The following is a 25879-nucleotide window of genomic DNA, read 5'->3' as shown; positions in this document are numbered from 1 at the left end:
TATTGGGATGTATTATATTACTAAACTAAATATGTTGTTTCATAAATATATTTTTGCATATCTTTTCTCAATAAACTAATGTCAAATTATTACGTATATAAAAAGCAGATATTTATATTGTATAATACATTTGACTTTTCCTTAAAACTATCTTACATGTGAGGTATCATACACGCGATACAATGGTTGCATGTAACTGTATGTATATATATATTCGGTAAATTGTTAACTATTTAAAAATAATACATGTGTTCTATTATTATATATGTAGATTCTGGAACCTGTATGCTTTTTCTCAAGTGGTGTAATTCAATAGTCATAAAATTAGAAGCATGTGTTGTACCATTGAAAGAAATATTTATAATATTTATAATATTCATACTTGTAACTGCATAGACGAATTTAACGGTTTATACAAGTTTGTTCGGTTCACTGTACAGTAAAACAAGATCAAATATAATCTGTTTTAAACTTTTCTTTTACCAATTATGGCTAACTAAAGTTTTACTTACACAATTATATCAATATATGAACAATATGTGCATATAACTGTGTAAATAAATACACGTATCAATTATAAAGTTCTACAAAACATAACCAAGATAAAATGTTGACAATATATTACAACATCAAAGTTTACTCATGGCATACATTGGTATACGTTATTAGACTTAGCTACTGTTTGAATGATATGTTACTGCGAAATTATTCGTTCACTAACTCTACTTATGGTGCTCAAACTATAAAATAAAAAAAATATACTCATTTCGATTATAGAATAATATACTAAAAAGAAAAAAAGAGATTGATTCTTTGGTTTCAATTGATTTTCTAGTAAAGAATAACAAGACTTTCATTACCGTTACTATGAAAAAATTCAGTATTATACTCTCATTAATTTTCATCACAGTGAAAATCGTTCTTTTCAGTTGTATAAACTTGATTTAAATTTACGAGACTATTTTTTAAAAGGTATAAATAAAACCATTAGTATCGCAGATGTACTATTTTATCGAAGACGTGCAATATCCGAAAATGTACTTCAAAATAACTAGGTACATAATATATTTCAGTCCTTATATCAGGCAGCATTGCATTTATACCTGTGCTGTACGTTATATATATTATAAGTTCGCCATTAAATCTCCGTACACAACAAATTATCTTCTTTCAGATTTTATAGAACGATAATATTTTACGTTCTCACAATAAAATAATTTAAAATCCAAACTCTGAGAAGTTCCGAAATACTGATACTTCAAATCATTAGAGCTACATTATTGCGATATAACAAACTTTTACTAACGTGTACTCAGGGAATGAGAAAGTAATGTTTTTTACTAAAGAATATTTTAAAACAATAAAAGGTAATAAATACATTTTTATAACGTCAACATAAGGTTAAAATATACTGTTTCTTATTTACTTGTTTGCAATATTTGGTATCTCGAGTACTTCGCTTATTAAAAGTGTCTACCTACATGCTCGCTTAAATGTGAACGTTGATTCGCTTTGCGATCAAAATGCATCTTTTATATTTTGAAATTGTCTTACGGCCAGATCAACTGGTAAATCAAATTTGTAGCTGGTAAGACGGTCGAGAGTATGAAAAGCATCTTGGAAACCTGTTCACAATAATAACAACAAACAAGTATTGCAATCGTAAGGTTATCTTTACGATGACGATAGTCCGCATATAAATATTTTAATATACCTGTTTTTACAACATAACTCCAGGACATATAATGGTTTTCAAGAAGATACTGACATTGCAGGATAAGTTTCAACCAAGTAACAAGCTTGTTAGCACTAGAATATATCAACGATGAGTCTTAAACTCTTGTCATTATGAAAAAAACTAATGATGTGCTTACTTACTTTAAGGATGCACATATAAATGCTTTAAAATGGGAATCATAGCTTCTTTTGTATGGACTATGCGAAGCAATAATGTTTCCAATAGTTGTTAGTAAGCTCTGGAAATTTGAATACACTGTTACGACATGCACGTTACTAAAGGAAACCATTGTTAAAACTATATTATGGGTACCTGTTTGGAAGATATCATTCTTCCACCGGCAAGATCTAGGTTAAAACTTTGGGATAATTTCTGTGCTGGACTAGAATTGTAACGATGACCATTTTTAATTTCATAATATTTCAATATTAATTCCCATGCATGCATTAAATTAGTAGTAGAAGGATTTCTTTGGGGAAAACAACCCACAAATGGCACTACGCTATTAGAACGCACATCAGACATTAAACCATGTTGCATTAAATCACGTATGGAAGTTGCTAGGTGCTTCCTTACAGCAGACGTTACTCTGGCGTTACAATGCGACGTGGAATCTGAATCCGAAGCGTAATCATTTTCGTTATCATCGTCTTCTGGATGACGTTCACTGTCTGCGATAGTCTCTATGACGTGTTCAACTGCAATATCTAATCTTGTTCTTATATCACGCCAATTATGTAAAGAATTTTTCTTGAAGTTCCTTCGCACCCGTTCACTACCGCATCCTAATTGAGACACTAAGAACATGTGCAACAGAGCCACAACCTTCTTAACAGTGTTAAGAGTTTTAGTTGTGCTTTCTTCCTCTATTGGTTTCCTATTAAATGCTTTCTTAGCATACGAAGTAGAAGATGCAGAACCGCTACTGTGTATTGGACAAGCACAAGTACACGCCAAAGTTTCTGTACTAACTTCTCCCTGAAGGTAATTTATAAAGCGTTCTAAATCTGTAATTTGTGTTTTCAATTGAGAAACTAGTTGTTCTTTCATTTTTAAAGGACTAACGATCTGCAAACAAAACTTATTAATCCTTTCTAATTCATCTATGAAAATTCGCTTGTTAACAGATTCTGCTAAAATAATTTACCTGACTTATAGCATAATCTACTTGCCATCTTAAATCGTCAACTGGTAATTTACAGAGGTCGTCAATGTTAAAATTTAACTTTTCTTTTAAATGATCTGGAAAAGACAAAGTCACTATAGAGGCTACTCAAGCAAGTACATACTTTGAAAAGACTTACTGATTATGATACTCTGTCTCTCTAATATCATGCTTTGCGGTAAATCTGCATCACCAGTTTCATAGGCATATTTCTCTAGGTCCTCTAATTGAGATTTTAGCTGACAAATCAGTTCTTTCTGTTTTGTTCTTTGCAGTGCCATTTTAGATTCAACATCAACATCATTAATTACCCCAGATATCTGTGAAATTGTAAATATTAAGCATCCAACCATCTATTTTACCTATTTATATTTCCCTTAAAATTGAGCAAGATTTTTTTGAAGTATTTATTTATTGCCAAGAGTAAAGGAGTTATTTGGGTGGCTTGTTTTAAGTGCCCTCTGCCCTGCAGAAGTAATGACTAAAGTATCAAATGAAAACTGAAAGCCATGGCATTAAAATAATATAAGTATATACTAAAAACAATGCATAAAAAGACTTTTATTTCTTAGTACAACATAAATAATACTTTTCCTTATAAACTAGTGATATAGATAAAGGCTATTAGAAAATAAAATATATATCACAAACTTGTATGCATGTCGGTATTGTACAAGCAAAGTGAATTGTATGAACAAGTAATACGCTACTAAAAAATTAAAATACCAATACAAGAGACTTTAGTATAGCTTACGCTTTGCTTGCAGGATATTGGAGAAGTTGGTGTAATTGATCTACTATCGAGTGACAAATCATTTGGAACATCAGGAATCCCTCTAAAAGCAAACTCTTCTAATTCTTTGAGCAATGTTTCTTTTTCGTTAGCAGGTGCATCCACGATCTGTCGTAAACGAAACTGAACCTACAATGCAATATTTGTGTTAAAATTATACATTCTTAGAGACATAAAGAGTTAACTTTATGACATATTAACACCTGGGCAAAATGAGTAGTTAGTGCTATAAGGGACGAATTAAGCATCTCTTGCTCCTCTTCGAGCACTTTTAGCCTTTCCATGTCATAGGACAAACTAGTATAACATACATACAATTTGAATAATTTGGTAAGAACGTTAGTAAGTGACAGTAAGTAAATAATATCGTTACGTCTTAAACTGATCAATTACTTACTTCTCCATATTATCGACATATTTATATTCGTAGGCGAAATCATTGTCACCGTCGTTCGCTCCAACTGGCGCCCATCTTTCCCCAGATGGTCTGTCACTTTCATCCGAATTTTCGATATCTTCGATCTCGCAACCCTTATGTTCGCCAGCACTCATTTTCTTCTCGTTTACGGTCTGGACTTTCTTCTACAATTCGAACTCACATTTATCGATTCCCTTGTTCCGAGTCCTGTTAAATGCAGTCGAACGCTGTAACGCGTCTCGAACTCTTCATCTCTATACATCAAAAATTGTATTCTTGTCACAACACATCTCAACGTTCGGTCTTCCACCTTTTCGTCACGTTTAATCCATTAATTAACTTCTGCGCACGTGTATGTACGACTGAAACGTCACTGGCAGGGTGGTCAAGCGCAGATGCGGGAAAGTGAAATCACGTTTTTAGTTGGAGACATAAATCCACGCGGCGCTAGTGGGCATCACACACACACACATATCTAGCGTATCGGTGAGTACCACCAACACTGTTATGAAAATTTCAGCGTCGGTGTCGGTAGCCGTCGGTTTCCGTCGATACTCGTCGTGTCATTTAAGCAGCAACGCGGGCCACTTCATTATTCGCAATGTTAATTTTAAAGAATGTTAATTGAACAAATATTGAGAAACGATCGCGAGGTGCATTAGCAATATCGATTTGTAAAATATAAAATGGAAAAACTCACAAGAGCAGCCACACGGGGCGCTTTTTATTACTCGTAACTCTAAATAAAATTACGTGCAATTACATACTTAAATAATATAGGGGGTCCAGGTCTCACCTTTACTGCATATAGAGACCCAAAAAAGTGGGTGGCCAAGACAAAAACCACATCCTAGCCACCCTTATCCTTAATCTAAATGTTGTGTCCTCTGCCCCAGCCGGGGGTGTATTACCCCAAATTAAAAAAAAATATATTATACATGCAAGCAACAAGCAACAGAAAAATGCAAGAAGCGGAAAAGCGAGCACTGTACAATGCTTTCATGCAATAATCTACACACTACACTTTTTGTTGTAATCGATGATTCCAGGAAGAATTTCTGAAGAATTAACTGAAACATACTAAACAGACTTTTATGATTAGTGTTTCAAACACACGAAATTCTATGTTGTACTGATTTTTACATTCCTCTTGTAGATGAATATTGTAGAGGAATATTGGGAATCTTTTTATTTACTCTGTAACATAAACTTGTTCAATGGATTAACAGCTGAAAAGAACATATTTCAGTTAAAAACATACATAAATTAATCATTATCAAAATATGCCAATGCCAAGAGAAAATCTTACAAGATTAAAAGAACTATTGTATAATAATTTAAGCAAAACAAATGACTTCAGCAGCTACGTCTGCATCCGCTTCGTTCCATACTTGCGGACTGACGAACCGCGAGTAATCGAGCGCTATATTTATAAGCAATCGCGCTACCTCCGACGGACCAATCAGACCGCAGCCAATCGGAGAGTAACTTGCTTGGAGAACACGTTATAAATATAGGTTCGATTATTCGCAAGCGTTACTAGGCGAAAAGCCACCTGTAAGAGCAGAAGCAGCAGCAGAAACACCATGTGAAGAGACACATTTTTACGAGGAATACAAGAATTCTTCTTGACGTTGATTAGCAGCTACGTTGTAATAGAATAATTGGATTGTTCTTTTACTTAGCGGTGAAAACCACTGATTTATTTAAAACGATGATATCTTCAGTCTTCTTAAGCTCACGATGCTGTTGTTACGAATATTTCAAAATGCCATTCTGGTCTTTTCATCTTCATTTCAAACGATAATGTACTCTGTGCTCCAATTCTCTATATCTCCATGCTCCGATTCTCCGTTTCTATGTGCTCTGATCCATCGTAGCTGGTTTCTTGGATTCCTCGTAAAAAATGTGTCTCTTCAAATGGCGTTTCTACTGCTACTTCTGCTCTTACAGGTGGCTTTTCGTATAGTAACGCCTGCGAGCAATCGGAGCTACATTTATAACGTGTTCTCCAACCACGTTACTCTCCGATTGGCTGGGAGTTAAATGGTGGGAGAACTCTCCTGTCCGACATAGGTTGCGCAGGCTAGACCTTCTATCCCGCCCTAACCGACCTAACCGACCACACCGTGCGCAAGCAGTAAACGTTTCTCGAGAAAGTTCTCCCCCACCATGCAAATCCCAGCCAATCGGAGAGTAACTTGCTTGGAGAATCATGAATCGCGTTGCTATTAGTGTTGCGTTTGATAAATCGCGTCCGTTTTGAGGTAACTGCATATTCTTAGCTAGGACAACAACAGAAGGAGACCATCTACGGATTTTTGTTTATATTTGAAGAATAGAGAATAATATACTTTTCTTCTGTTTCAGGCGACTGTGTTGACAAATTGTTGTTCAGAATCGTCTCAGCTACCCCCCATTTTCGGATCCTCTCCGACTTTTGGGACACCCTGTATAAATATCTTATACGTTTCTATTCCTAATTATATCTTAATTATATTCCTAATATTTATTTTCAATCATATTTATACTTTTCAAGCAGTAAAGTAGGGAATGTGGACTTTTCCTAATTTATTTTCTTTAGCCAGCGCTCTGCGCATGCATAATTCCATACACTCGAGTGCACTTCTTCACACCTTTACACATTTTAGTTAACGGTTAGTTGGTAGATAGCGCCACGAACGTGGTTTCAACTTATAGTACGTGAAGTTAGCTCCCCTGATTGTATACGCATTTGCGCACACGAGTCCTTTTGTGTGGTTTGTTGGAAGGGACAGCCAGAACTTGGCGAGTTTCCCCTTAAACGGCACAATTCGCTGTAACGAATGTATACACATTCTTATCGACGACTCGTGATTGGACGCATAGGTTCAGCATGTAATCCCTTCCAACAGCAAGTCATGACGAGTCGGCAATGATAGGGGGCGAAAAGGAGGTAAAAAGAGTATAAGAGCAGGGGCGAATGCATCGTGACGTGAGATTCGTGAAACTTTAGCTTTGCATTCAGACGATAAATACAGAGCTTTCGATATCTTCTTATTTATTGACCTACACATTTATTAATATGCTTTTATCAGGGTATATCCGGATTAGTCATTTGACTAAGTACGGTCTCACAAGTATGTATATACTTGAAAAAGTTAGCAGAAAAATATAAAATGTATCTGTACCGAATTAAACTTGATATAAAATATGCAAGGAAAGGCAAATAAAATTAGTGACACAATATTAAAGCTACATACTATATTTTTAATAATTTTTATAATATTTATTTATCATTCTTACAAAAGACGATCGTGATATAGGTGTATTTTTGTATGGAATGAAAAAATTGAATATTCAACCAAATAGTGTAGAAATCCCCCCCCCCCCCCCAAGATTGTGCATATGCAATTCTTGTTTATCCGATATTATTTTTATAGCTACCAAAATTATTCATCTCTTATGAAGTCATTTTCATATTTTTATATTTTCAACACTTTTTCTGTTCAAACTTCAAAGTTTGAGTGAGTAAATTTCTGAACATTACATATGAAGGAAAACAAAATATTTTCACATGAATTAACCTTAGGCGTCAATGAGTTTAGATCCGTCACTGCGCGTGAAAGAGAGAGAGGGAAGTTCAAGACGCTTTTCTGTACTATTTCTGTCACGTAGGCGCATATATTCGTTGTTGCATATAGGTGTACTGACATCGAGACGCAAATAATTAGTAAACGGTGCGAAAACAGGAGCGACGGAGGTTGTAGTTTGTTGATCGAGGATCAATCCCGTCATAGTTACCAATTGCTTTTTGGGTGTTTTCGTTCGACGAAGTGACCGTGATAATTCGAGTGCCAATCCGTGCGACAACAATGTCCGTGATTATGGATTGTTTTCGCCAGTAGCGGACGTTGTGAAGTTTGTTAGTCACTTTGTTTAGGTGAATTCCCGATAAGCCATTCTGAACCGTCGTTATTTCTATTTGATTCGTGGCAGGTCCGCCAACGACTTTGTGTTTAGCTTGGTGTTTATTTTGTAATCGTGAGACGGCGTCTTTTATTTCTGAAGGGTAGTTTCCTCTCCATCCTTTACGCCGCTTTCCCTCTCTTCAGCTGGGTACGTCACTCGCGCACTGTAAGAAAGCCAAAACTTCGCTCGTCACGGCTGAAGCTCGAATTCGAAGACCGGTTGCTGAAATCGGGTTCACGTACGGACGTAAATTCGTCTCAATATCTTTAATTAGAGATCTGTGATGTACAAGCTCAGTGTCGCGGGAAAAATCATCACATCCACAATTAATTTCGTGCACTCGAAAAGGAAAGGAATTTTCATATACATAAAAAAAATGTACAAAGACTCAATAAGTCTTCGATGTCAAAGAAGTTTTTTAACGTTTCGCTTATACTGAACGCCTTGGCCGTCCGACTGAGAAACGAGGTCAAGTTTTTGCCACGAAATACACACTACAAGTCATCGACTCCGATGTAATGGAGTGTTAAAGATACAAGAAGCGTTCAGCTAGGAGATCCACCAAGGATATCTGTCACATTGACGCTGTTCTTACACGTCTTAAAGAGAAACATCGTTATATGCAAGATGAAATTGTTGGAGAGTACACGCTTTGAAGCTATAAACAGTGCCTTGTCCATCAAAACTGGAGACAGTAAGATAATAGGCAGGTGAGATTCTCAAATCGATATCTTTTGGATCTATTTTGTGATCTTTCAAACCGATATTAAACATCAAGTTTCCTACTGGTTTTCAGGATAGAGAGCTACTCATGCAAAATGGCTGGGAATGATAAACAGCTATACAAACGTTTCAATGCAGAACAAGGATTCACTCCGCATGATCTTCAAGCTTTATCACCACCGCAAACATCTTTGGGGACATCCCCTGCTCAAAGGTATCAGCCATTTTGGTTAAAATGTAATGCATAACGATAAATATTATACAGCTGTCAATATTTTCTCTTTTAATATAGAGGTATAATTTTGCATCAACAAAACCAGTAAGAGTTCAATGTGTCTTATGATAAGATATCTATGTTTACAATTTGATAAAGTCTATTGTCCATCCATTGGTTTAATAACAGTTTTTTAAATATAATATTTTTTGTCTACAGTCGCAGCGTTTCTGGCGACGAAGATGGTCCACTGTGCGATACAATCAGTAGAAAAACATTATTCTATTTGATTGCCACTTTAAATTCAGCTTTCCACCCAGATTATGATTTTTCTGATGCTAAGAGCCATGAATTCAGCAAAGAACCAAGTTTAACGTGGGTCATGAATGCTGTAGATAGCAATTTGAGTGCAACTGCAGGAGATCATTACCGCACCCTTCGAACAGCACTTTGGGCAGCTGTTGATGATGAAATATCATTAAGCGAATGTGATATTTATAGGTAAACGTCTAAATTTTACAGAAACAAGCTATAGAACCCAGTAAGTATATTACGAATATGAAAATATTTTAGTTACAATCCAGACTTTGTGTCTGATCCATTTGGAGAAGATGGATGTTTATGGTCTTTTAATTATTTCTTCTATAATAAGAAGTTGAAACGCATTGTGTTCTTCACATGCAGAGCAATAAAGTAAGTATATTAATTTAAATTAACTTTTTTTATTTTTGATGATGATTTATGCTCTCGCTTAAATGAAAGTTTCTCGTTGTTTGAATCGTATCAAGCATTTTATTGTGTAGTCAAAAAAGTTATACAATAAAATACTTGAAGTTACTTAAACAATAAAAAACTTTTTTTACATGTACCTTTTTAAATATTCTATGATATGTTTTTTTTTACAGTCCTCTCTACGTACTAGATTCTGGAGTTGGCAGTGACTTTGCCATGGATGAAGATGAAGATAGATACTAAATTTATGATACATATTTACAAACGTTATCTCCATCTTTATTAATTTTGCCATAGAAAAGCACGAATGAACATTCAATTTTTCTTCTATTACATAAAACTTATTATGTACAATGATACATCTTAATTTTCATAATTACTCTAAATAACTTCCTTCGTAGTGACGTTTGTTTTAGATTGAATATCGCTAACAGAAAATTCTTTTACCACCTTTCCTCTTTAGTTTCTTATAGTATTAACGTTGAAGTATAGTCGACAGAGAATCAAATAGACGAACAAGTTTGGAAGATTTTTAAAATTTGATTTTTTTCTGCGTGAATTGTATTTTTCGCATACAGACTAACATTCAGTATATTTTAAGCATACGACTCAACTAAATGTTAGTCAAAGTCGTGTAAGTCCAACTACAGACATTTACGTTACATGGTATGTAAAAAGATATTCAAATTCGAAACTGGAGAGAATCTTCGTTATTGTTTAAATATAAAAACAAAACGACTTAACGGATTTTTAAATTGATGTTGTACTGAGTTACTCTGTTAGATGTTAAAGATAAATCAAGTTTAGGTAATAGAACGGGATTAGACAATTATTAGAGCAATGCTAGATCTAAAGGTGCAGCATTAAATTTCAAATCCTAGTCAATATACTTTTGAGTTAGAAAAACTGCAAACTATTCGTGTTGTTTGCTATAAATATGTCACAAAATATTTTCAATATATTAATAGCACTTAGTACAGAATTGTGCTTTTTCCTTTTCTTCACTTGTAACTTCTGACAAGTGCCGTTGATTTTAATTTCTGTTTATATGTAAATATATCTCAAATTGTAGAGATTTCCATCCAGTTTGTCACAATCATTTCGATCAAATATATGAATAAAACGAGTAATGGATCAATTTTAGTATAGGATAGTAGACTTTTCTAATACTTTTGCTTAGACTGGAAACTTAATTTTATTTCACTGATGAATATGTATAATATATATTATACCTCTCATGAACTAAAAAAGACAGCACTGTGGTTGCATTAGATTAGGTTTCGGATTAAAGAAAAACAGTGATTACGAGGCAATTTCTATAACATATGTATAACTTTAGTTTCTTTAAAACTACACATTTGTCTGTTAGCATTTCAATAAACTTTATAAATCGATGTAGTCCAATCTTACACCCTTCTTGTCTTTAATTCTCATTTATAAATAAATGTCTTTGCTAATAATCGTGTTTGTCGCATCAGTTTGTGAACATTCAATAAATACAGCACAAACGTTATACCCAAATTTGTTGTTGAGTAATGACTGTAAACCTAACTTACCTAAGTTACTAAGCAATTGATCTTATTTGTACATCATAACGTCTGGTGATTGATACATGCACATGTAGGCGTCGCACAAGAGTCGTTTCGCATGCTCCGGTAAGTGACGGTCGTCAGTTAATTCAGTTAGATAATGACCGCCTTCTTCGCTTAGCCAATATGGAAAACCAGGACATGGAACCATTTCTGGTATGTTGTAACCATTTTGTTCTCCTGAAAACATTTAATTTAATTAAATTTAATTCTCGCTTGCAGGAGAAAATAAGTTTGATATTCCTAAAATATTTTCAAGTCATTCTTTGATTTAACTTTTTTATTCGTTAAAAAGAACTATAGGAATATTAAATTTAATTGGCACAATAATCCATGCGATAATTCAGAATTCGTACAACGATGTTGAAAGATGTGAATAAAATACCTTTTCTATCAGCCATGGAATCGAAAAAACACCACGGTGCTTCCGAACCTGAACCACATTTCACAAAACACACGTAATGAGACGTTTCGATACAAACAACTGCTGATAATTCCAAGTATAATCGTGGAACAGGACAATGTTCTTGCAAGATAGCAAATTCCATTGGTACTACGAGCTTCTTTGGCTCATGATTCGTTCTTCGTTCGTGACGATGTACCTGGAATATGAAACACCTCTGTAATGCTTCCGATTTTACGCTTCTCCCACTTTCACTTTTCTTTTCTGTGTACCTTTTCTAAACACTGCAAACAGAAGGCAATACTTTCAAGCCCAACACCGCATTGTCCGTAACATTCTTTGCATTCAAACTCGGCTAATTTTCCACAAATTGTACATTGCCTGGGTGCTGGAAATAAAAACCGAGAATAATTGCATTATCAACACAAATTATAAAAATGATAATATCTCAACGAAACTTACAATCTTCAATAATGTCCGTTACATCGAGTAACAGAGTAGGTTGTATCTTTTGATACATTTTGAACGACTTTCCGAATCGAGGCATTTGTATAATGAGACACGATGGGACTTCCTTTAATCTTATGTTACTTGTAAGAAAACTTTGTTCTAATAGTTGTTGTACAGTTGGAAGATTCAAATGATCGTCCTTCTCAACGAAAAGTTGATAGTGATATGCATCCTGCCCAGAACTTAGCTTAAGAAACGGCTCAGCGTTTAAAATTTGTGCTACCAGTGATGTTAAAAATTCTTCAGGATCTAAAGAGTTAAGAGTAAGAGAATAATTTTATATCAATTAATTGATATTAATGATCAAAATACATTCTAAACACAAACCTTTCTCTTCACTGGTAAGCCCAGATACGGAGGACAATTTTTCAAGTAACGTTCGAAGTTTCATTACATGATCTGCTCTGACAAACATATTTTTTCTAAGAGGATTTACTATTTCTTCGCGTAATACCCTTTGCACTTCTTCATATTGCGGACAGTCTTTCTCGTTTGGTGGTCTATAAAATATCAATTCATGCATCACATTTTTTTATTTGGGGTCAATATCGTTTATCTTTGGTGATAATAAACTGGGGAACACTTGGTCATTACCTAAATAAGAGATTATCAAATACACTAGTAAATGTAAACATGCTAAAAAGAGTGGCGTCCAAGTAACACGAATTGTGATGCCCTTGTATTCCTCTATATTTTCCACAAATGTTTTTCAGATTTCCTTTAACGGAAATTGGGCGGACCATTCCGACAATCACAGAGCTTTCCATGTTGCCAAAATTATCTGTATTTATTGGCGTTGAGGGATCGTCAACGTTTTCTTTTTTCTGTGACATCGTCTTTTTCAAACCAAATTAATTAATTAGTTGCTCATTTTAAATTAAATTTATAATTCTAAGTTATCGTAATCATTCCTTCCTTACTGATTTTTTTGTAATAAAAACAAATTACAGAAATATGTATAAAAGTTTCAAGCGACCTTTTATTAGATTTATATATTTAATATTGACTTTTATCTATGTAGTATACAAATAGGACAGAACAAAATATTTATCAGTCAATACTTACAACCATCGTATCGTAACGAGAACATTGATCGAGGTCTATGAAAACAGCTCTGTAAGGACGACAATGAAAATATCTTACATCTTTATATGTTCCATCTGTACCTGATGGATGACCATCATCCTAAAAGTGAAACAATTATACAGTTTATAATGTTGAATTTCTTTCTGCCACTATACTAATTTATGTGTAACACATACCAGTTCTACAGCTGCTATTAATTTACCAGGAGTAATACCAGGAGGGGTTCCAATCCAACGAATGACTCCATAGTGTACATCAGAGTCCAACAGAATTTTTACATTAGAACCCACGATTAATTCTGTGTTTTCTACTCGTCCACACTTTTTATTTTCATTTTTCTCTGATGTACTACCTATAATAACAATAAATATTAAAGTTTATAGTTGTACCACCACAGTTGAAATAAAAGTAATATGTCAGCAGAAAAAAAAATTGTATTAAAAAATGGGAAAAGCAGAGCAAAGCGAGGTGTCAAAACGCATAAACATGAACGCGGAAGTGCAGTAGAGTTCACGCGAATATTCACTTCTCCTTACTATGATTTAACAAACTTGGATGCCTAAATTCCTCTATGTCACTGTACACGTTTGATTCTATGTCACTGCTCCATTTGTGTTCTAGTACGAAGATAGGAATGTTTTGCAATGTAGCAGCCATTTAACAATAAAGTTATAATAACTTTACAATGCTAAGAGACTTGCCGGTAACACTGAGACAGGCTAAGATTGTGGCTATTTTTAACTACCTCAGTTAAGAATAACCCCCTCTACTGTACGCATTGGGTAAAGACAAGCAGACTGTATTTCTAGCAAAGCTAGCAAAATATTCTATTAAACTAGAAGCCAAACTTTATATTTATTTTTGTAGTTTCACTATTACCAGATTGTGCATACACATGGATATTTGTGTTTTTAGTTACATTGCTGTCATTTTCTAGTGTCATTGATTTTGGAGACTGAAGATATTCGTTTGACAAAGGTCGTTGATCTCTGTTATTGTTTTTATTGTCATCGAAAATAGCAAATTTTTCTAAAAGGACAGGTGGTGTGGAGTCCAACACAGACTTTTTTTTTTCGTTTGTATAATTATTTCCCGAGTCTGTTTTTAAGAAGACATCTGAAATTAGAAGAACTTTAATAAATTGCCAAGGTTGCAAATAAAAAGAAGAGAATGTTTATTCCTGTACTTTTATCCGAGTTTCCAAGACCTGTGGGACCCTCAGGCTTTAATGGGAAAATGTTACTCAATGTAGCGAATCTTCCTTCTGAATGTTTAGAAACAAAGTATTCCTTGCTTAGTAAGGCTGTTTTTGATGATTCTTGACCATCCTGTAATTACATTATTACATATAAGTACATATTGTAACTGTACTTGATAAATAAAAAAAATTTCATATTAAATAGAAGAATTAAATTAAAACATATATGAAGAATAAACTTCTAAGCTAAAACATTACGTTAATACAGATTGTACAAAAGAATACATGTTTGAGAAGTATTTCAAAATCATTCTTCAATTGACTACTACTAAATCGACAAAAAGCTCATGAATAAGACCATTGACTATAATTTCTGCCTGCAGTTTCATATATAATAAAATTACTTTCTTTATTATCAATTTTAATTAGCAGTTAATTGGAGGCTGATTTTGGAATGATCCTCATGTTTCATAACTGAATACGAATTATTGTAGAAAATTACCAACAAGTCAAGACCAAAGTAATATCCTTGACCGAGTTCTGGCACAGGTCCAATATATTTAATAACAGCCAGGTATTTGGTGTATCCCTGAGGATCAGGACAATACCAAATGGTATCATCCATCATCAGGCTGGTGAGCTCTTTGCATAAGAGTTTGTGATTGGCTAAGTGAACTCTTTCTTGAGGTACGGAGACTGCGGGTAAAAATTTCCATACCTCTGATGAAACAGGAATCAAGTCATATCTGTGACATCGCCATTCTGTGCCACGCCAAATTTCTGATCCTGTCGTGTCATTGACACGCACTCTGAGTGCACTGTCTCCCAGATCCTCGAGTGCCTCTACGAGCATGCCAAGACGCAACGTATTAAGATTTTTGTCGCATTCGCCTGACATACGCGTCAGAATGGAGTTTTGCTTGGCAACATAATATTGGAGGACATGCCGGCCCTCTTTGCTACCGGCAATCCGTTTCTCCATAATTAATCGTGGACGATCATTGCGATAAAGCGACTTGTTAGTCACGATAAGCGCACAACACGCGGATTAAACGCGACGTTTACCTCCTTCATCTCATAACTTTTGACTCTGAAATAGAGATCAGACAAAGAGAAGTTTTTTTATGCATGTCGCTCATCGAGCTAATAAAATTTACAGACAACTGGTAGAATTATTTAAAGAAGTATCCTTCATGAGCAGCCACGAATGTTCGCAACAGTCAAATTCAAGCAGAAAATTACACATTGAATGTCAATTCGTGTAAGGCATTTGTCAGTGAGAAAGTCAGATTGCAATGTTGGTAGGATTAATTGTAAGGCATGTTTTCATTTGAACAGGGTGTCTCAAGACAAAGGGAATAAAATTCTATTTGAGTATTAGATTAGATTTTATTTCTTTTAAAAATTATACTTATTTAAAATTTATTTTAATGAAAACTGGTGGAAAACGTTACAAAAAGAGAGATTCAAGCATGCAGCACGATTAAAATTCCCTATAGTATATACTGGTAATACTGGTATAACGCGTTTACTTCAGTTTACTTCTGTGCTCCCGCTATTTATGGCAACCGTGGACATCGTGTTTCAAATATGAGCGATTTTGGGCACATCGATATGTTGGCCACAGATTCCTCCCAAGTAAAAAGAGATTCTGGTTTTAGTGAATTATTGCGATCAGCGGAACAACTGTCCGCTGCCGTAGAAGGCAATGAAGAACTTCCACAAGTTGAAAGAAATCTTCGTCAAATTTTAGAGGCCTCCAACGAACTTTGGTCTCGTGTCACACAAACCGGCACCCAAGATAATCAAGTTCAAGCGTAAGCAAATTCGAAAATTGATCATACATTAAATTTTATACAGTTTTTATACGTTTTTTTTAAAATGTATATGTGTAATGAAAAGCATATTCAGTCATTCATAATCTTATTTGAAGTATACATAACCTACAAATCTTACAAATTTCTGGCGCCAAAACATAGTTACATAGTTGATGAAATTTTCGATAATAATTAGGATTATTCACTTTACTTCTTAATATATTAATATATTTTGTTTTCTTCGCATATTTAGTTCTCTCGTTTAGAAATTGTTTTCTTGTATAGCAGAATAAAATTTTATTCTGGTTTGTTTTATTGATGTAATATCAATTTTTGGTATAGCTCAAAATTAAGAGAGACAGTTTGTTTTAATTTTAGGCATCTCTTGCTTGGATCTCGTGGTGTTGATTTGCCTCAAATATCACAGAAGTTAAGTTCGCTTAGTGCAAGACGCACATTCGAACCCTTAGATCCAATTGCGGATACAGATATAGTCAGTTATCTTAGAAATGAAAAGGAAAATGCTATTTTATCCATCATCGAACAAGTTCATAAAGATGTAAGAGTTTTTATATTATCTTTTTATACAGTTGATAATTATTGTATATTAAGTTTATTGTTGTATGTTTTAGACATTTGAACTTACCAGAATTCAACAAATGGAACATATGTTGGGAGAATGGAAACAAATGCGATATGAGATAATAAATAGTATGACAGGACCATCTGGGGATCTAGTAAATTTGAATGGAACTCCTCAGCGTACTAAGTTGGCTGGATCAATGGTCAGTGGTCTATCTAGCGTGGAAATAGCTTATGTTAAAGAGCTACAAAATTACAATGATCATGTACTTCGAGAAATAACTAGGCCAAATTTATTTAGTTCATTTGGTAAAGCTGCTGAGTCATTTAATGATAAGAAAATTGAGGATATGTGGGAAATGGTCCAGTATATGGTAAATATTACACCAATTCCTAGAGAAGATCGAATTAAATCCAGGAGTACTTCTATGATTGAGACAGAAATTGTAATGCAAGCCAAAAAATATTTGGAAAACAGATACAGGGACTTTATGAATTCTGTTATTAGTGAAAACTTGGCACGAGCAAAGAGGGGTGGCATTCCAGGCACTCTGCCATTAGTTAAAAGTTTTGTAAGCGTCAAAGTACAAAATTTTAGAGATTTAGAAGATGTTACAGTTGATGGCAAACCATTGTGGGCTTTAGTCTATTATTGTATGAGAGTTGGTAGTTACACATCAGCATTGCAGTGCCTTAATCAGTGCAATACAGAATTTCCAGAGTTTAAAGCTGCATTAGAAGAAGCTTGCAAAGATCTTCATGGACATCCTAGCAGCTATGCAGAATCAAATTTGAAACTGCAGTACAGAAAACATGTTAGATCAGTTACAGACCCATATAAAAGAGTGGCATATTGTGCATTAGTTCCTTGCGAACCTGATGATTTGCATTCCGAAGTAATTTGTACGGCCGATGATTATTTATGGCTAAAATTATGTCAAGTGAGAGACCAACCAGATTCAGAAAACAAGTTAACTTTAGATTATTTACAAACTACAATATCAGAGATATATGGTAAGAAATTTATGTTTTACATTTACAACAAATAATTAGAATTAAAGTAATCGATCATATAAATATTACAGGGGAATCTTATTATCACGCGCATGAACAGCCATTTGTATATTTTTCAATGCTATTTTTAACTGGTCAGTTCGAGGCTGCAATTGAATTTTTGGCAAGAGGCGCAGGAGCAAAGCATTTGCCACATGCAGTCCATTTAGCTGCTGCTATGCACGAACATAATTTTCTAGGAGTTAGTCAAAGCGTTTTAGCGCCTCTGCTGAGCGTTGATCCTGCTGATAAACCACCTGCTAAAAGATTAAACTTTGCCAGATTAATATTGTTATATGTTAAGAGATTCGATTCTACAGATCCAAAAGAATGTTTGCATTATTTATTCTTATTAAGGTATGTATGAAGTAATAAGTAATTGTATAGGTTTAGAATTTTATTGTATCATTTCATGGTTTTAGGAGTATGAAAGATCCATATGATCGCAACATGTTTGCTGTATCGGCCGCAGAAATGGTGGTCGACGCTTCTCCAGCTAATAAAGTTCAGTTAGTTGGAAAGATAGATAAAAACCGTTGGGTTCCTGGAATTTTAGACCAATTTCAAATTGATACAGAAGATGTAGTTAATATTAGTGCAGATACATTATACAGGAAAGGTCTCCTAGAAGACGCTGTAACGATGTATGATCTCGCTGGTAATCACGAGAGGGTTCTTAGTTTAATGTGCATCCTTTTGGCACAAGTTGTTAGTCAAAGAGATTCACCTGGGTCGTTGAGATCTCGACTGCAAACTACAGCGAACGAACTAAGTACAAGGTAATATTATTACTCATTGTTGTTATTCAATATTAAATATCAGACTTGAATACATTTTTATCGAAATAACGAATAACGTTTCATTTAGATTTATTCTTGGGTTATATTAATTTTTATTTGTATAATCTAAATTATTCGAATAATGCGTAACTTTAATAAATATTTGCTTCTTTTAGGTATCAAGGTGTCGAATTACGAGCATCATCCGAATTAATATCCGCATTTCACACTTTAAAACATCTAATGGCGTTCTTCGATCAATTCCACAATGAACAGTATCAGAGTGCTCTTAGGGTAAGGAATACGAAATGAATATTATGTGTATTTAAATATTTGATGTTAATATTTTTTAATTCATATTTTAAACTGTTTCTAATATTAACTTTCTATTTCATTTTAGACTATTGCGGAATCTGAGCTGTTACCGTTACATGTAAAAGAAGTCGACGAAAGAGTGAATGCTTTGCGTCGCGTGTCACCAGAAGTAGCTGGTACATTAGCGGACGTTCTTCTGGCAACCATGACGATACTTTATCGTCAGTATCAAAAGTTGCGATCGATGGAACCAGGAGACGAAGAAGCAAGGAAGCAACAACTTCTCGATCTTCGTGAACAGGCACGCGCGTTGACGAGTTTCGCAGGAACGCTTCCGTATCGCATGCCAAACGAAACAAACAGTAAACTTGTTCAAATGGAAATTCTTATGTGTTAAGCATTATATTCATAGTGTTTCTTATCAATTTATTTTAGACATGGAACTTTAAATAATACATTGGGCGTGTTTGTGCAAGTACTGAATTCGCGAGATACAAAACCGATCATTGTCTTATTTCTTCAATGTCTAGAGTATTATCGATATAGTGTATATATTTTTTGTACTTCCGTAACTTAAACGCAAATTAAATTGTAAACATAATAAACGTATTGTCTTCTAACAGTTACTGTTGAACATTATAAACGTCAATAATAAATATATAATTTATTCCTTAGATATACCCGATAGTTTGTTTTTATTTAGAATTTATATAGGTGAGCTTTGTATTTCATTCATATTATATACTTTGAGACATGTTACAGATATTCCAGAACTGAGATCTTGTACTTTTCCTTCCTTCACCTAAAATTATTACATCATTAATATTCATTTAAACTTTGTGAACATAGATCAGTAATACTTACAGCTCTGTAATCAAGAAACATTTCTTTAAAAGCTACAAAGTCTGTGAATGTTGACAATACTTCAAAAACTTCACCTTCCAATTCAGTCTGTCTACTACTGCATTGTTTCATAATATCCAAGTAAAGAAAACATTTATTAAGTAATGTACACAAATGTTTTATGCATATGTGTGAAATTGCAAAGCTTACCTTAAGAGTTGTAAGAATTTGTTTATATTAAAATGTGGTATGACTTTTTGTAAATAGTTAACTATGTAATTTTCCACAGCCTTATGCTATAAAAGGAGTTAGATATTAATATTTTTGCCTACAAATATGAATGAAAGGATCATTGTGTTATGGTACTTACATATTCGTTAAATATATCCGTGTAAATTAATTTGTTCTCTTCTATGGGTTCAAAAACATTCCAATACATGTCTAAAAATTTCTTTTGAATGGTGTTAAATTCTTCTTCTAAAAATACAATAGTTTATTCAAGTAAGAGAATTTTTGAAATACTATTCTTAATACATACCTAAAAGAATATCTTCTATGTGACCAATAATTTCATCAAAAAGATTATCTTCCCCATTTTTAGAACTCTGTCCCGAATTTCCGTCCGCATTTATTAAAAAATTATTATCTGTTAAACGATATCGAATTTGTATGTTTATTTACATATACTAAATTAATTAATTAACGTGCGTAAAGAAATGTAATGTGCGATTTGCAACAATGCAATAAACAAACCTATTCGTTCTCCAGACATAGTTTAATCTGATAACGAAAATAAGGCACTGTTTATATTTACGATATTATTTGTTAGGAACAGGGGGAACCATTGTTCATATCGATAGGTTAACAGCGGTTAGAAACGATAATCGAATTGAGATCACCAATCGCTATCGACAACGTTACTTTTAAATTTCTTATGACTATTTCACGTGTCGTACACTAGAGAATTAATTTAAAATCTGCTTGTAATGTTTCAAAAGAATTTTATGTCACGTATCGTTTTCGTATTACTATTTTATTCTATGAAATAACGTATATTCGAAGTAATAGTATAATAGATGTAGAATTTTTATTCACCTTGATTTCGATGTGAAGGCGGACGATCATCTGTTACTTTTTGACTGAAACTGACAAGAGTGAAACCTTGTGTCCTACTGTGTGTTCACTGTTATTGGGGTCTTTGGGCTTCAAATACTTCAAATTTATGCTGTTATTAGGAAGATTCTTACCTGAATGTTTTGTTGCGTATCTTCTCCTTGATTTGTGTTTCGAAATAATCTTGAAAGAAGAAATTGGTGGCTTTTCACTTTTTACGATTGTATAAGTTAAGTTAATATTTTAAGATTTCTTGCTTAATAAGTCCCATGTATCAATGGAGATTTATACTTTCGATAAGAGTCTTCAAGAAAGACTAATTGAATTAACTGAAATATTATCAAGCAGAGGTGAAATTGTACCTGCATCTCAAATTCAGGCAGAGTGGTCTTATCATGTAGAGCTAGTAATAGAACCTGTAGGATGGCAAGCATTGTGGAAAATACCACGTTTAGTCTGCGAAGATTTTCAAGTTCACTATCCCACCATAGTGGTGGTAGAAGTTGAGCAAGTAGATTTTACAGACTTATCGGCATTGGTTAAAATTACTGCTGTTCAAGATGAAATTCATCTACCTGAAAAGTATGACGTACAGCTGGTAGAGCTTTATCCAACTCATAATCAAGAGAACGATGCCTTGGATGTGGTAGGCACTGCGAGCTGCATCGATCAGTTACGATTTTTCTACAGTTATTTGTGGATGCCATGGGACATAGATGATGATGATAATACTGATTGGGTGTCTGTACATTTAGAAACAAGAATACGGTTGTTCTTTGATATGAAACGAGGTGTAGTCAGTAAAGAAACTAGCGACATTATTAGGAGTTTAGTAAGGGAAGGACGAGAAGTTCAGCAGAAGATATCAAAATTAGAAGACACTATTTCCGAAGGAGAAGAATCACATGAAGATGTTGATGGGGGAACAGCATGTCAGCTGATGAAACTTCACTTTAGGTTGCAGCAAATTAAGAGAGAAGTAGAAGTTCTTGAAAATCCTGCTATGAGAGAAATCCTTGTGAAGAATCGAAATTCATCCTTAAATAATGACCAAATACAGAGGCGCCATAGTAAAGGAAAATCCACAGAAGGTTATTTTGTGTGGCTAGGTGGTACTCTAGAAGAAATGAAGGAAACAATAAGTAAAGTTCAAGCTTCTTTGTCTGCAGACTTACATTTTAAGTATGTTAATAAGTATAAAGTCTGCTATAATTAAAATAATTAAATAAATTTAATTAAATGATGCTTGTTTAGCTTTTTTATATATATGTACCAGTAATTTACTAATTAAATATTTTCTACTTAGAATATCTGGATCCTTACAAGAGACTCTGCATACCAGTGATGCTGGAGATGTGATTGTAATTGGAGAAGGAACTCATCTGATAAAAGGTGCTGGTAATTTGGAAGAAGGAGGTACAATTAAGGGAGTTCATAATGTAGAACGCACCATTCTTTCTGTGAAAGATACCGAAACGGTGCCATCGTTGCTCGACTTCTCCGGTAGCGAAGTAAGCCACTTTTTAGAAACAATTCTACAATAATATTAATTCAGGTTTCCTTAAAAATGTACTTTTATAGGTTTTATTAGAAAGTATTACAATAGATGTGGGTGATCTCAGGGCTGGTGTAATAGTTAGAGCTGGGACTACTAAAATAGTTAATTGTAAAATATGTGCCATGAATCAGAGTATAGTCAAACTAGGAGTTGCTGTTTTACCTAATGCGAAACTGATAATAGAAAACACAGTTTTTGATGGTCTTGGAACTGCTTCAGTTATTTACAGTAATGGAGAAATACTTATGAATAACTGTAGTTTCAAAAATTGTGCTGAGGGTATACAGGTGTGTTATTTATTTCTACATTATCATGTGCAACTATAAATTTGACAATACTATAATATGGTTTGTTTAGCTCCACGACAATACGACATTGATAGCGAGGAATTGTTTTCTGGGAGAGTTTAAGGAGTACGCTATTCGATTGGAAACGCAGAAATATTTACATAGTTCGGAAAGCATATGCGGTGGCCCAGAATTATTACAAAATATACCTGAAATCTCGTTGAACGATTGCAAATTCGGAGCCAACGGCAAAGGACATGTTATATTAAAACCTAGGACAGCGTTCTCTGTAATGACGAAACAAGACGGAACCACAAATATGGAGTCTTGAAGTAATTTGATCAGTTAAAAATTTTCTATTTTTATTATGAAAGTCCATGTAACTATGATACTCTTACTGAAATATAAGAATTTTGTATTTTCTTTACGTGAAAATCTGCAAGATTTACATTGGATAGGTTCTACACGAATCTAGAAATCCCCTAAATTTTTAATCACGACTTAAACCCTGGTAAGAATCAAAATTAAAAAAGATCAATCATTGAGAGTTGAGCAAGATACGCGGGAATTCTTTTAAAATTTCGTTTAAACGATCAACTCGCTGCCGATAGATAGCAGCACTGTGTAGAATCGTAGACCGTTGTTTTGTGTTACGTCTTGAGATGAGAAGAGGAATGCGGAAAAAAGAAATGTGTTCAGTTTAATCTGTAGTTATTTTATTATAAAATAGGAAATTTGTGACAAACAGTTGAGGTGGGATCGGCGCGTGATCTTACCCCAGTCATTTACATGTACTATAGCGCAACAGACAATGAGTTGTCGCTATATTCCAAATTATATAGTCTATGGTTGAACGATTTTTAGGTATATAGTAATTTTCTCAACTTTACAAATGCTTTGTAGGAAAACTTCTTATAGTATTAACTTTTACAATATGTTACCGAGAGTTATGCAGGAAACTTCCTTGCTCAAGCGTTCCCAAAGGCTGGTATACTCGTTTTGTCTGAATGGTTTGGCGAGCAAATATTTTATCATTACCGGATACTCCGGTGTCATGAGCACCTGCTTATCTTGCCAATGGGAACGTCTGACATCTCATTGCTGTCGTAGCCGAACGTTTGATTATAATAAGCTAAATAAGTGTAAAGAAAATAATATAAGTGACAAGGATGGTTGCATATGGCGAATGTCACTAATAAGAGTAAGTGAGATATTATGAGTGACAAGGACGGTCGCATATGGCGATCGTCACACTTGCACGTTTTGTAATTCAGAAGTGTAACGTTTAACCCCAAACATAACGTGTTTACTCGATGTGGTCATTCTATGCACGTGAATTACTGTCATTGATTTCAGAAGCGTCGTTTGTAAGCTTTTCATTATGTATTCTTCGTTCGTCACATTCAAACGATCTTACGCTGACGATCCAAGCTTGTTTTCTAACCTCATGAGGTTCCTTCAATATTTTCATGATTTTTCTGTCAGTAACATTAGTGTTTGATAGTTTCATACGTATGACTTAACGATTCTGTTTAGTATTAATGTAACGTTTGTTTGGAGAAGATGTTACCTTCGGAAATATTTCAACGTGCATGCCGGGAAACCTAACCTACAAACATATTAGCATTTAAAGGAGCATCACATATACATGCCTACATCTGTGTGTGTAATGAGTGCGTGTGAACGTGTGGATTGGATATACATATACACCAGTGTCTAAAAGTTTTCTGGACAATTATTTTTCAGTCTTTCTGCCGTCATAAATTAATATTTCTGTTATCGTTACACTTCAATTATTATTTATCCGTTGGTCAAATATCATCTTTGTTTTCCTTTTCCAAAGCAAAGCTATCAAAGCAACTTGTTGGTAACTCTCGCACGTTACCGCATATGTAGCTTTCTATGTGTATAGAAAGAGATAACGCCACACGTGTACAGTGCATCGCCGTGACGTAAACGATAATTCGATCCATACCGTTCTCATCGCCGTATTTGTTTAAGATCGTAGCTTGTTCATGTCTATAAATGACGCCACAAGTATCTGGCCATGTGGTTGTATCACGTGTACACATATGAATGAAGTATCGCGATTTAAAAGCTCGCACTTTCGATGATGAATGGAAATACTTCACTATCATTATCGTTTATTAGTTTCCTGGCTATATCGAGATCATTAACCTTCTCAAATGCAACTGTATCCATACTATTTTTTAGTTATAGGCAGAGCTAGTTATCTATATATAGTTTTCTGTAAATAGTTAAAATAACTACAAATATTAGAATACCTATCAGTCTTTCACGTCCATTATATGACATACAAAATTCTTATCTTTTTACAAATTCTGATTTTTTCTTCTCTTAAATAGACAATAATTGATATAATTAGCTTACTCGTATACAATTATTAAAATTCATTCTAGTCTTTAAACAAGTTTTATAAATTTATATATAACCGCTTCCGGTTGTAATTCTTGGTCTCTTCGGTAACAAAATTGCCACAATAATACATACATACAATTATGAAACATTAGTAAGAGGAATTGGAAAATACTAACACGTACGAGACTAAAAATGAGTTTAATAATTGGAGACGAGTCATCGTTATGTAAATTACTATTAAATACAACATTGTACATATTATTACTAACTATATAGTTATTGTAATAATATATTAAAGTAGGAACACTAAAGCATGGAAACGTTCCATTTATAATTACAGAAGATAGCAATTGAAAAGATTTCCTTGGTTCGATATACGTTACGATACACGGTTTACAAGATCGCCGCCATGGTGGAGCCGTCGGATTGCATCTTCGTCTTCAAGGACACACAGACGGACTTCGAGGACCCAGCATCTGATGTCGAGGTGAGTCCACGAATTCATCTCTCTTTCTATGTATACAGGGTGTCCCAAAAATGTTGTAACACCTTGAAAGAGGTGGTTTGGGAGGTGATTTGAAACAATTTTTTCCTTAGCGAAAATGTTGTCCGAGGCTTCGTTGAGGAGATATT

General features: G+C 34.1%; 7 protein-coding genes across 10 annotated transcripts in view; 4 read left to right on the top strand and 3 right to left on the bottom strand.

Moving 5' to 3' along the window:
- Window positions 1-32: 32 nt before the first annotated feature.
- LOC128878776 (RUN domain-containing protein 1) lies at window positions 33-7344 on the bottom strand. The gene is made up of 9 exons (XM_054127286.1): window positions 4094-7344; window positions 3900-3993; window positions 3658-3825; window positions 3043-3223; window positions 2886-2980; window positions 2051-2806; window positions 1879-1976; window positions 1715-1809; window positions 33-1625 (listed from the first exon to the last, which is right to left on the bottom strand). The coding sequence occupies exons 1-9, from the start codon at window positions 4246-4248 to the stop codon at window positions 1519-1521; spliced, it is 1749 nt and encodes a 582-aa protein (XP_053983261.1). The 5' UTR covers window positions 4249-7344; the 3' UTR covers window positions 33-1518.
- A 180-nt stretch (window positions 7345-7524) lies between these two features.
- LOC128878779 (repressor of RNA polymerase III transcription MAF1 homolog) lies at window positions 7525-11128 on the top strand. Its single transcript, XM_054127292.1, has 5 exons — window positions 7525-8775; window positions 8862-9002; window positions 9222-9503; window positions 9576-9695; window positions 9908-11128. The coding sequence occupies exons 1-5, from the start codon at window positions 8693-8695 to the stop codon at window positions 9975-9977; spliced, it is 696 nt and encodes a 231-aa protein (XP_053983267.1). The 5' UTR covers window positions 7525-8692; the 3' UTR covers window positions 9978-11128.
- Window positions 10720-15799, bottom strand: LOC128878774 (ubiquitin carboxyl-terminal hydrolase CYLD). Its single transcript, XM_054127282.1, has 11 exons — window positions 15023-15799; window positions 14509-14650; window positions 14202-14438; window positions 13499-13674; window positions 13302-13421; window positions 12831-13072; window positions 12564-12736; window positions 12189-12485; window positions 11999-12114; window positions 11709-11925; window positions 10720-11503 (listed from the first exon to the last, which is right to left on the bottom strand). Exons 1-11 carry the CDS (start codon window positions 15500-15502, stop codon window positions 11313-11315), a joined length of 2391 nt encoding a protein of 796 aa, XP_053983257.1. The 5' UTR covers window positions 15503-15799; the 3' UTR covers window positions 10720-11312.
- Window positions 15800-16078: 279 nt separating this feature from the next.
- LOC128878365 (nuclear pore complex protein Nup93-like) lies at window positions 16079-19742 on the top strand. The gene is made up of 7 exons (XM_054126503.1): window positions 16079-16337; window positions 16716-16896; window positions 16970-17933; window positions 18005-18329; window positions 18395-18751; window positions 18928-19045; window positions 19152-19742. The coding sequence occupies exons 1-7, from the start codon at window positions 16111-16113 to the stop codon at window positions 19461-19463; spliced, it is 2484 nt and encodes an 827-aa protein (XP_053982478.1). The 5' UTR covers window positions 16079-16110; the 3' UTR covers window positions 19464-19742.
- Window positions 19476-20810, bottom strand: LOC128878368 (ADP-ribosylation factor-like protein 2-binding protein). 2 transcript variants are annotated; one of them, XM_054126506.1, is made up of 6 exons: window positions 20663-20810; window positions 20448-20555; window positions 20280-20386; window positions 20120-20205; window positions 19931-20024; window positions 19476-19868 (listed from the first exon to the last, which is right to left on the bottom strand). In XM_054126506.1, the coding sequence occupies exons 1-6, from the start codon at window positions 20679-20681 to the stop codon at window positions 19773-19775; spliced, it is 510 nt and encodes a 169-aa protein (XP_053982481.1). In that variant the 5' UTR covers window positions 20682-20810; the 3' UTR covers window positions 19476-19772. The 2 variants fall into 2 exon arrangements, with proteins under 2 accessions (XP_053982481.1, XP_053982480.1); XM_054126505.1 differs by having other exon boundaries at window positions 19931-20027; window positions 20663-20809.
- Window positions 20811-20883: 73 nt separating this feature from the next.
- Window positions 20884-23296, top strand: LOC128878367 (protein nessun dorma). The gene is made up of 4 exons (XM_054126504.1): window positions 20884-22204; window positions 22329-22533; window positions 22604-22867; window positions 22938-23296. Exons 1-4 carry the CDS (start codon window positions 21300-21302, stop codon window positions 23196-23198), a joined length of 1635 nt encoding a protein of 544 aa, XP_053982479.1. The 5' UTR covers window positions 20884-21299; the 3' UTR covers window positions 23199-23296.
- A 357-nt stretch (window positions 23297-23653) lies between these two features.
- Window positions 23654-25879, top strand: part of LOC128878657 (pseudouridylate synthase RPUSD2-like) — a 198298-nt gene continuing 196072 nt past the window's right edge. The window contains exons 1-2 of one of the 3 annotated variants that reach the window (XM_054127020.1): window positions 23654-23731; window positions 25587-25733. In XM_054127020.1, coding sequence (XP_053982995.1) covers window positions 25656-25733 — 78 coding nt within the window. In that variant the 5' untranslated portion in view covers window positions 23654-23731; window positions 25587-25655. The other 2 variants (XM_054127016.1, XM_054127018.1) reach the window with 2 other exon arrangements.

This window comes from Hylaeus volcanicus, chromosome 6 (genome assembly GCF_026283585.1).
Source record: "Hylaeus volcanicus isolate JK05 chromosome 6, UHH_iyHylVolc1.0_haploid, whole genome shotgun sequence".
In the NCBI taxonomy this organism is placed as follows: domain Eukaryota; kingdom Metazoa; phylum Arthropoda; class Insecta; order Hymenoptera; family Colletidae; genus Hylaeus; species Hylaeus volcanicus.
The sequence above is the reverse complement of the archived record's forward strand: the minus strand, read 5'-3'. Positions and strand labels throughout refer to the sequence as shown.

Coding starts and splice junctions, on each gene's coding strand:
- LOC128878776 (XM_054127286.1), bottom strand. CDS start 4,248: ATGAGTGCTGGCGAACATAAGGGTTGCGAGATCGAAGATATCGAAAAT. Junction 3,224..3,657: donor CAATATCCTGCAAGCAAAGC/GTAAGCTATACT, acceptor ACAATTTCACAG/ATATCTGGGGTAATTAATGA. Junction 1,977..2,050: donor GAATGATATCTTCCAAACAG/GTACCCATAATA, acceptor TCAAATTTCCAG/AGCTTACTAACAACTATTGG.
- LOC128878779 (XM_054127292.1), top strand. CDS start 8,693: ATGAAATTGTTGGAGAGTACACGCTTTGAAGCTATAAACAGTGCCTTG. Junction 9,504..9,575: donor AGCGAATGTGATATTTATAG/GTAAACGTCTAA, acceptor AAAATATTTTAG/TTACAATCCAGACTTTGTGT. Junction 9,696..9,907: donor TTCACATGCAGAGCAATAAA/GTAAGTATATTA, acceptor TTTTTTTTACAG/TCCTCTCTACGTACTAGATT.
- LOC128878365 (XM_054126503.1), top strand. CDS start 16,111: ATGAGCGATTTTGGGCACATCGATATGTTGGCCACAGATTCCTCCCAA. Junction 16,338..16,715: donor CAAGATAATCAAGTTCAAGC/GTAAGCAAATTC, acceptor TTTTAATTTTAG/GCATCTCTTGCTTGGATCTC. Junction 19,046..19,151: donor AGTATCAGAGTGCTCTTAGG/GTAAGGAATACG, acceptor ATTTCATTTTAG/ACTATTGCGGAATCTGAGCT.
- LOC128878368 (XM_054126505.1), bottom strand. Junction 20,387..20,447: donor CATAGAAGATATTCTTTTAG/GTATGTATTAAG, acceptor TTGTATTTTTAG/AAGAAGAATTTAACACCATT. Junction 19,869..19,930: donor TGTTTCTTGATTACAGAGCT/GTAAGTATTACT, acceptor TAATAATTTTAG/GTGAAGGAAGGAAAAGTACA.
- LOC128878774 (XM_054127282.1), bottom strand. CDS start 15,502: ATGGAGAAACGGATTGCCGGTAGCAAAGAGGGCCGGCATGTCCTCCAA. Junction 14,439..14,508: donor TCTTGGAAACTCGGATAAAA/GTACAGGAATAA, acceptor TTCTAATTTCAG/ATGTCTTCTTAAAAACAGAC. Junction 13,073..13,301: donor CTCGTTACGATACGATGGTT/GTAAGTATTGAC, acceptor GGTTTGAAAAAG/ACGATGTCACAGAAAAAAGA.
- LOC128878367 (XM_054126504.1), top strand. CDS start 21,300: ATGGAGATTTATACTTTCGATAAGAGTCTTCAAGAAAGACTAATTGAA. Junction 22,205..22,328: donor TCTGCAGACTTACATTTTAA/GTATGTTAATAA, acceptor TTTTCTACTTAG/AATATCTGGATCCTTACAAG. Junction 22,868..22,937: donor ATTGTGCTGAGGGTATACAG/GTGTGTTATTTA, acceptor TGGTTTGTTTAG/CTCCACGACAATACGACATT.